Source organism: Glycine max, chromosome 20, assembly GCF_000004515.6.
Source record: "Glycine max cultivar Williams 82 chromosome 20, Glycine_max_v4.0, whole genome shotgun sequence".
Lineage (NCBI taxonomy): Eukaryota > Viridiplantae > Streptophyta > Magnoliopsida > Fabales > Fabaceae > Glycine > Glycine max.
In genome coordinates this window covers 31,285,623-31,295,857 of record NC_038256.2, presented here as the reverse complement: position 1 = coordinate 31,295,857, position 10,235 = coordinate 31,285,623, and the positions used below count along the sequence as shown (strand labels likewise).

The 10,235-nt window shown below is 33.3% G+C and overlaps 2 protein-coding genes and 1 pseudogene across 2 annotated transcripts; all 3 read right to left on the bottom strand.

Annotated features, from left to right (window-relative positions):
- Window positions 1–280: 280 nt before the first annotated feature.
- Window positions 281–926, bottom strand: LOC102667865 (uncharacterized). The gene has a single exon (XM_006605693.4). It carries the CDS (start codon window positions 901–903, stop codon window positions 379–381), a length of 525 nt encoding a protein of 174 aa, XP_006605756.1. The 5' UTR covers window positions 904–926; the 3' UTR covers window positions 281–378.
- A 224-nt stretch (window positions 927–1,150) lies between these two features.
- On the bottom strand, window positions 1,151–8,065 carry LOC100787063 (amino acid transporter AVT6C-like). The gene is made up of 5 exons (XM_041013542.1): window positions 7,872–8,065; window positions 7,389–7,541; window positions 7,051–7,250; window positions 4,472–4,556; window positions 1,151–1,455 (listed from the first exon to the last, which is right to left on the bottom strand). The coding sequence occupies exons 1-5, from the start codon at window positions 8,014–8,016 to the stop codon at window positions 1,151–1,153; spliced, it is 888 nt and encodes a 295-aa protein (XP_040869476.1). The 5' UTR covers window positions 8,017–8,065.
- Window positions 8,066–8,183: 118 nt separating this feature from the next.
- LOC121172675 (uncharacterized) lies at window positions 8,184–9,842 on the bottom strand (annotated as a pseudogene).
- Window positions 9,843–10,235: the final 393 nt, after the last annotated feature.

The following is a 10,235-nucleotide window of genomic DNA, read 5'->3' as shown; positions in this document are numbered from 1 at the left end:
TCATGTATATGCCTATGAGAAAAAAAAATACAAAAGCATGACATTAAACGATAATAGAATTAGAAGATGGAAAGTAGTACTATGACTAAATGGGGAAGTTGAATAAATATTATATCATGACATAAGAAATTTATCCATTAGTAAGAAGATTTGGTGCAATACATATATGAATAACCATGCTAATTTGAAATGCCATTAAACTACAAGCAGTGGCGGAGCCAGAAAAATTATAAAGCCTGGGCAAAAATTTAAAGATAGCAAATTCACATTGTATATAATATGTAAATAGTAATCAATCAAAATAAAAGAGACTCGTCATTTTGTCAACAAAAATATAGTTTAAAATAAAAGAGATAAACATAATCTTACAATAGCGGGTTAAATAAAATTACGAGGCAAGTGTCCTTTCCGAGACTTCTTTGCGGTAAATGTTCGAATAATATCAATATCATCAAGTGACTTGAATATCTCCCGCTCGGTGTAACATACCATCAAGTCATTGAACCACACATCGTTGATCTTATTGCGCAATTTAGACTTGATAATCTTCATTGCTGAAAAAGCTCTTTCAACGGATGCTGTCGACACCGGCAATATCAAAGCTAGCTCAATAAGTTTATAAACCAATGGAAATACCAAATGTTTCTCAGTTTGAACCATCTTCATAGCCAAACTTTGAACATCTTCACAAGTGGAAAAAGAAGCATTTCTTCTCACTTGAAGCACATAAGTTTCAAGTTGATCCCTAATTGTTCCTCGGTCATCATCAGAAAAGTCTGCATGATAAATATCAGCAAGACGAGCAAGCTTATCAACATCAAACTTGGAGAAAGAGTTCTTGGGGTCAAGACATGAGAAGCAATCAAGTATAATGTTACTTCCTTCACTAAAGCGGTGATCCATCTCCACACATATTTTATCAATAGCAACATAAAAAATCTCTACACGGTAATGATGAAGATTAGTGATAGTCCTCCCTTCTGCTCTTGAACGACCCCGAACTGGTATTTCGTCATCCATATTTGGTACCAGAATACTTTTAGCAACACAAAATCCTTGGACATCGGCAAAAAAATTATTCCAGCCACTCTCTCTCATTGTGCCCAACCGAGCTTTGACAACATCAACTAATTCCATGGCATTCACAATATTAAGATCTTTTCTTTGCAATATATTTGAAAGCTCGTTTGTGATACCAAACAACTTTAACATTAACCTCAAAATAAAAGCTTGGCAAATGTGGTTGCATTAGACCCTTCAATATATATGCCCTCCTCACTTGATCTTGAATATCCGGAGCATACTCATTAATTTGTTTCCTATGACCTGGATCACGCACAATCTCATTTGGGTTAAACTCATTAACCACATTAGGTGGCGGTTCTAATTCGGCTTCTTGTTGTACAACATTCACATTCTCAATACTTGCTCTATCAACCAAAAATCTCCTCATCTCTGAAATTAAATGATCTTAAGTTAATACTCAATTAACAATTAAAATCATAAGAATCAAAATTTAAATAAGAATAGTTTTTCAAAATAAAAGTAATCTCTTATGATTTATAAAGAGTAGGAACAAGCATTATATTATATTCAATTAAACACCATTATAGAAACTAATAAAATTAGATAACCAAAAGAAACCTTTATTGTAGATAATTTATCTATCAATAAACAAATTTACAAGTGGTATGATTCCACTGGAAAAGATCTTTTTACTGCTATTATAAATAATACTATATGCTTATAATATTACTAGATACACACTTTAGTTTGACTTATCAATAAAACTTTTATAACCAATGAATCTTGCTGTGTAGTAGCTTAATCTGACACTTAGCAGCACACAAAATGACAAAATATATTATAAAGTAAATATTTTTTATAATGAAATTTATTGAAGTTATCAGTATGATACAATATTATAATTTCACCATATGAGATTTTAGATAAACTTGAAAAATATGGGACCCATTTTCACAATGTTAGTACTTCTATATAACATAAAATATTTAACCTTTCAAAGACAAACCCAAATTTTTCTTCTTCTCTGTGTCTGCTACTACTAGGCGGTGCAAATAAACCCAAATTTTTCTTCTTCTTCTCTGCTACCTTTGTGTTAATTGTTTCAATTTAAAACCACAATCAGTTGAAATTAAACAATTACTAACCGAAAAAAAAAGGGGAAGGCGGTAGTCGGAAAAGAACCAGTAGGTGTCGATGGCGGAACCTTTAAGGTTTCTACAGTGTTGCTGCGGTGACGAAGCTTTACTTCTTTTGTTTCTGTTACCTATATTTTTGCCCTTTTAATTTTTAACTCTTACAATTGTTTTGCCCTTTCAATTTCTTGCCCTTTCTTTAATATTTTTCTTTTAATTTTCTCCATTTTTATGTTTGTGTAAAATTATTTCATAATTTATATATAAGTATTTATTTATTATAAATTATAAATTTTAGTTATATAAAATAAACATTCACTAAAATACTAGTAATTGATAAATGTACAACTTAGATTTATAGAACAACATCACATGATATTTGCTTTAAGCTCATAGTAAATTTGTGAAAAAGCTGACCAATAATAATGAATTCATGTGATTGGTGTTTCTATAGTTGTTATTACCCTATTGCATGAATTATCGTAATTATTGTTTACAAAGGGTAAATAAATGAGAAGGAAAATTCTACCAAGAAAAAAAAAAAAAAAGAGTGAAGGATAAGAATACACAGTCCACAAAAAGGGTTATGCCAGCTAGTTCAACTAACTATTTAACATCAAGATACTTTTTGTTGAATCTGCGTGCTAAACATGATAGTTGCCCGTTTAATTCATTAATAAAGAAAAATAATAGTACAGCACCAAAAAAAAAAAAATATTAGTAACATAAAATTAAAAGGGTTATGCCAGAGCCTGGGCAATTGCCCAGGGTAGCCGGACCTTGAAACCGCCTATGACTACAAGGTACATTAAATAATCATGCTATTATTCCCCTGCAAATTAAAAAACTCAGCAAATATTAATTTTCTATACAAAAAGTGGTGCATAAATCAATTGCCTTGATTATGGTTACAGAACACTTTCAACGTTAATGCCTCTAGCCTTCAGAAAAAAATTACAAGGAATAGTAAATGCCAAGCTCAAGGAGTAGGAAAGCTACACACAATGCCGTACTTTTTTTCAAGCTCCACTCTCACTTTTGTACTTTTTTTCAAGCACTCATCCTTTCATACCAACGAAGATTCATATTTAAAAAAAAAAACCGTGAATGACAGCCGTAAATATCTTGTGAATGGATGATTAATAAGTATTTTATAAATATGTGTTCTTGGAGTCTTAAAGTTTATTATAATTCCAATTAACTCTTAAGGTCTAACTTAAATTTTTTTCTCATCCAAAAAAACATTCATTCTTCATCAAAATTTATTTTGATATTAATAAATGAAATGCATGTTATGCATCTTCATCATTGTTCTCCATAGCTATCCGCTAGAACTATTTATCTAGTGTATCCGCCAGAATTTTATAAGTAAACTTTACTACACGACGAGCGGGACCATAGACATGTATTTTCAAGTCTTTATGATTAATTTTAAAAATTATTTTGAAAGAAATTTTTAAAAAATAGTCTTTTTATAAAACCTCTATCAAATACCTTTCATCTTGTTCATAAACTTAATGTTTATTTCGAAATAGGTTAATTTTAGCAAATAAAAGTCTTTAATTTTGAAATAAGTCAATTAAAATGTGGATATAAATCATGTGTCCCATCTATATCTCACTAGTTTAAAGGATTTTGGAAAAAATCTATGATCAAGGTTTATCTTGATCACAGTTGATTTTGGATTTGTCAAACTACTAGCAAAGCAAAATATGTTCAAAAGATATGAAAAATTGATCATGTAGGACTCATTGATATCCCCTTCAAAGATATAACAATAGCATAGTACTGAAAGACATATAGAAGAAAAAGAAAAAGAAAATAAAATTGTTGGAGTGATAAGAAAAAATTTATTACCTTGTACCCAAGCATAACACAATATATGCATGTTTGCATGCTTCTCAGTAGGATTCATCTCCTTTGAAGGCAATGCACATACCAAAAGTTGTATCATTTATCATCTTCAGACATCTCCTTCATGCCACAAGCCACAACTGTCATGACTCATATATGATATATTAATAATGCTTATTAATTAGTTATTGGTGTTATCTTTTTTCCTAAAAAAAAATAAAAGTAGAGAAGTATTCTAACATATTTTCTAACACGTGTAGTTTAACTTATTTTTTGTTATTAATTAAAATTTATCGAATTTTTTTAAAATATGAGTGAAACTTATTAAATAAGAAGCAAATATTACAAATTTTTATAATTTTTAACAAATTTTAAAAGCTTACTGCTGGAATGAAACTCATTAAAATGAATATATGTGCACAAATGTGAGTACAAGAACTGAAACCATATGTTTATACCTTCTGAAGAGTCTGGAAGATGGCTTCTGATCGAAGTTCCATCAACCACACCAACAACCATTATTGCAAGGTGATTATCCCATTTCTGAAGATAGGAGCATATTCAAGAATTCATATTTCTAGCATGAATATAAAACAATAATTACTGAAAACAAATTCTGCCAACCTTCCCATTAGAATCCTTGTCTTTTGCTTCCTTGAATTGTCGTAAACCTGCATTACACCATAAAAACATTTATCCAGCTCTAGTACTTGAGTGAAATTTTAAAACAACTTTCACAAAACAATGACAACTAAACAACAGAAATGGAAATAAACATTTACCATTTTGGTAGCCAAAGATTGTCCATGGTGAAGGGGTAATAACATGAGCAGAAGAAAGAATCCAGTCTATAGAATTTGGGTGACTTATACTACTGGAAGATCCACTGAATCTGTAAGCATCACACCATAAAAAGAATCATAGGTCACACATGATTAATAGGTTAATTAATTGAATAAAATGATATTTATTGGAATTAATAGGTTAATTAATTGATGTTAAATAATCCTTTCTCTGTTTTTTATGAGTCCTCGAAGATTATAATATATAGATAAATAATTAATCTCCTCATTTATATTAATATTTATCTATAACTTCCTCCATACGTTCATTATTTCTCCCATTTATTACTTTAACATTTTAAACACTAGTGTCTTCTTTTTTATGATATTATAATTAACAAAGCAATAATTACTTCATACAGTATTATGTAAATAATAGTAACATATACGTATAAATAGATTTTTTCTTGAAAAATGACAAATTCAAAGAAAAAGTAAAAGATGATATAATTAAGTTGGTGTTGGATCAAGTGGCCTCAGAATAAATAATTAAGAAGGGGGGTTGAATTAATTATTCCTAAACCTTTACTAATTAAAAATTTACTCTTCTAAGGCTTTTACTATGTTGTTAAGTGAATCAAGAGTAGAAGAGAAACTTAACCAAAAGTAAAAACGGAAATTAAAATGCACAGTGGAAATTAAAAGAATAGGGAAGAAGGAGACAAACACACAAGAGTTTTTATATTGGTTCGGCAACAACCCGTGCCTACATCCAGTCCCCAAGCGACCTGTAGTCCTTGAGATTTATTTTCCAACCTTATAAAAATCCTTTTACAAGCAAAGATCCACAAGGGATGTACCCTCCCTTGTTCTCTTTTAACAACCTAATGGATGTACCCTCTACTAGAACTGATCCACAAGAGATGTACCCTCTCTTGTTCTCAGTCAACAACCCAAGTAGATGTACCCTCTACTTGTACCACAAAGGATGTACCCTCCAATGTGTTAAGACAAAGTTCTCAGGCGGTTAAACCTTTGAAACTTTGTGAATGGGGATACAAAAGAATTCTCAGGCGGTTAGTCCCTTGAAATCTTTTGTATATGGGAAAGGGAAGAATCAAAAGAATTCTCAGACTGTGTTGTTTTGAATTCTTTGACAAGGGAGAAGGGAGGCACAAAAGAATTCAGGTGGTTAGTCCTTTGTTCTTTTGGAAAAGGGAGAAGAGAGACACAAAAAGAATTTAGACGGTTAGTCCTTGGCGAATCCTTTTTGGCAAAGGAAGAAGAGATGAAAAGAATGAATAGCACAAGTTTTCAAGGTTTGGAAAACCAGAAAACTTTGGAAAGCTTTTGGCAAAAGGAAGAAGAAGAGACTCAGAAATCAATTGGCAAAAGTTTGTTGTCTAAAGAATGAATTGGAAAGATAGATGTATAGAATGATTGATTGGTTGAATAATGAAATGCAAAACAAAGCCTTGCTTTTATAGACTCTTCATGTCTGGTCAAGAGAACCATTAGAAGAGTTATGACTTTTAGAAAAACTTAAAACCAATTTGAAAAAGTCAAAAATCATTTGAAGAGTTACATCTTTTGATTTGTTCAGAAACTATCATTGGTAATCGATTACCAAATCAGTGTAATCAATTACACAAAGCTTTTTTGTGAAAGAATGTGACTCTTCACATTTGAATTTGAATTTCAATGTTCAAGCACACTGGTAATCGATTACCAAAACATTGTAATCGATTACAACATTTTGAAATCAATTGGAACGTTGTAAATTCAGTTGAAAACTTTTTCAAAAACATTTTGCTACTGGTAATCGATTACAACAATCTGGTAATCGATTACCAGAGAGTAAAAACTCTTTGGTAAACAAGTTTTGAGAAAAATCCATGTGCTACTCAGTTTTTGAAAAAACTTATTCATACTTATCTTGATTAAGTCTTCTCTTGATTCTTGAATCTTGAGTCTTGAATCTTGATCTTGATTCTTGGAAGCTTGAAGCTTGAATCTTGATTTTTGATTCTTGAAATCAAATTTCCTCTTGAACCTTGAAGTGTTCTTGATTCAATCTTGAACATCTTGAACTCATTCTTTGATTCTTGAGATCATCATCTTTGTTATCATGAAGTGTTCTTAACCTTTGAGCTTTTTGTCATCACCTTTGTTATCATCAAAACTTCTTTGAATCAATCTTGATTCATCATGAAGCTTGCTTCTACAGTTGGAAGTTATAAAATGTTGAAACTAACCATTGGCATGGAATCGGAACCCATGACAAACACTGGGATAGTGGTGAAAAGGTAAATGACAGTGACTTGAGAGAAATCAGGCACTATTCTCGGTGTCTGACTTTTTCCAGACAACAATGCACTAATCGCCATTGATGAGCATATTACAACAAACACCAATGCTAGTAGGATTGATATTGCAGAACTATACCTCAGTGAATATGTACATATAAAACATTGGAAACAATATATAAATTGTGCTTAATTAGCCAATTGTTCCTAAGATGAAGAAGGGTTACGTTTAATTTGCCAAGAAAACAAAAATTGCTTGTGCATTTGGGTATAGTAGTAATATTGACCAACACGACGTAACATAACAAGTGGAACCATTATGAAGAGTGCAACAAAAAGAAGAGCAAAAGCACGAGAGGTCAACCAGTTGATGCCAAACCAATCTTGTAGAATACCCAAGTGTGCGATATCGTTCGACTCATTTCCACAGAGCACGTCTCCTTCCAAAACAAAGCCAATGAACCCAGTCAAATTTATATATGTCATAGACAGGGAATAGTTAGAAAATGTAAGTCCATAAAGGTACAAACATTATGACTTTCGAAATATCTATATAGTTCATGAAATCAACCTTTCCTTGAATTTCCTAATTACTTTTGATGCCACCATTCCTTCAACTGCTCCCTGAATTTCCTAGTAAAAGAAAAACATTTTCGGACCATCTAAATTTATATACAAAAATAAATCCTACCAAATAAGTAAAAATTGAGTTGCAAGTAAACTTAACTTAATTACAAAGAAGGAATTGAAGGTGAGATGAACTTACGTACCAAGAATAATGAAATAGATGATAAGAACCCCTAAATTGGTTATGATGACGCAAATCTTAATTGCAAGGGATCCTATGGAGCCAAAGGACTCGACCATCATGCCCACGTAAGTGGAGGATTTACCGGAACTTGTGTACCTTAGCATAAACTCCACAGTCACATCTGTTATCAGTGCCACCAACACAATCACCACTAACCTCGTAAAATTTTGTTGCCAAAAATGAATTTACTCTGCTTGAAAAAGGAGTAAACATGAAGAATATTTCACAGAGGAATAAACACAAACAGATTAAGAGCAAAAAAAGTAAGGTACTACTGAGAGTAAAGTGTCCACATGTTAGCATAACATTTGAAGGGACCAGGAAGGAGTTTCTTCCATTCCTCAAGGTGAGGCAAATCCCCAGTGAGAGTAAGTGAGCTATCATCCTTACGATTCCCAAGACTCAGAACAAAAACCTTCTTTCCGAAAACCTCCTTCATCGCTCCGAGAGTCTCTTCCATAACAACCTTCCCATCTCTGAGCCTATTCTCTGCCTCCACGCAGCTCCCTCCAACGTTCACCATGATCCTCCCTCCCTTCCTCAACCTCCCCCCAGCATCCGCCAAGTGGCAAGATCTTGGAGCTTGGGGATTAAAGAGCCCTTCGAAAAAAGGTCGACGACGACCCCGGAGAAGCCGTTGGGGACGGTGGTGTTGAGGGCGTCGTCAACGTAGATGAAGAGGCGGTCTTGGTAGTCCCTCTCGAGGCAGGCGAGGTTGAAGTACTCGCGGGCGACCTGGATGATGGCGGGGTCGAGCTCCCAGTAGTGGAGGAGGGCGGAGGGGTGGTGGAGGAGGAGGAGACGGGTGGCGGTGCTGGTGCCGAAGCCAAGGAAGGCGAGGGAACACTATTTGTGCTAGGGTTTGCAAGGAAGAAAAAGAGTGTCATTCCATAAGCCTCTCATGAGTCAAGGGTCTTAAGTTTTAATGCAATTAGTATGCTTTTCACAAATACATTCTAAGGCGGTTTTGTAAATAACCATCGTAGAATAACTCATTTAAAGACGGGTGAACAAAACCGCCTTTAGTTTAAATCTCAATATTTACAAAAATGTCACCGACATGCTTTCTTAGACGGGTCTATGACAACCGTTGTCGATATCGTGTCATAACAAATAGTTTTTTTAGTAGTGTAATGTTTTTTTTTTCAATTCCATTGCTGAATCATTAATTATGATTGAGTGGGTTTCTTTTCCACTGCCCTCCATGGCTAATGTTTGTTTCTCATTCTATTGATCTGTCGCAGGTTGTTGCTTCAATCTCGACCCAAGTGGTTGTAACACCCACACATAGAACAAATTATATGGAATCCTTCGTACTCTACTATACTAGAATCCATGAAGCCAAACCCTACCAACAACTGGCTTGGTAAGATCAACATCAATGCAAACACATGCAAAATGGTCTCTCCGAAAATCTTTCATATTGTTATCAACTTTGATAGGGTGTCCTACTGCTGATGCCAATGCCAAAAGAATACTTTCGTCATAATAAACAAGGTTCATGATAACGTATCCATACCAGGGTTTTGTTAGTTTTTTCCGCCGGGGAGCTAAAGTCTGGATTCCATGTTTTGACCGTGAGATAGTGATCAAAGACCATCCAGAGGCCCTCCTTCATCACTTTTGTTCCGTCTTCCTACATATCAAATTTAATCATAAAATACCCATTATAGATATCAAGCATTTCAAAACCAGCAAATAACTTCCATAACCGTGTCAGTCTCTCATGTAGGATTTGAAACCCTAAATTCCTCCCCAAAAGCTTGATCACCAAAGCATCTTGCCATGGGGCACACAGACCTTCATAAACCCAATCAACAATGTGAATCATTGGATTTAAAGGATTCCCATTCTTGTACTCAATCCTTGCTAGATTTTCTTTGAAAAGATCAATTCTTGGCCTTGGAGGCATAACTTTGCGATGCTTCATTGCTATGTCTATGAATGATACATGTTCAACTTTTCCACCACCCCTCCACCGTCAGGAGGATCTTTTTCGGAACTAGAGCCATTCAAACCATTTGTAGAAAAGGAGAAATCGTTAGCCATTTTGTCCTTAAAACGTTTTGAACAGTAAAAAATGCTTTGAATGGTTAAAAAAGTGTTATTAAGTGCTTTAAGGATAAATATAAAATAAAGATATTTTGCAAGCACTAAAACAATTTGTTTTTTGAAAGGACGAAAATGAAAGAAATACTTAATTACATGAATAAAAGAAGTATTTAAACCTTTAATATATTGCTTTTGATATTATTAGTTTTTGCTAACGTATAACACCATGTATATCTGATAAAATTATTGGATATAAACTTATATAAAAAAA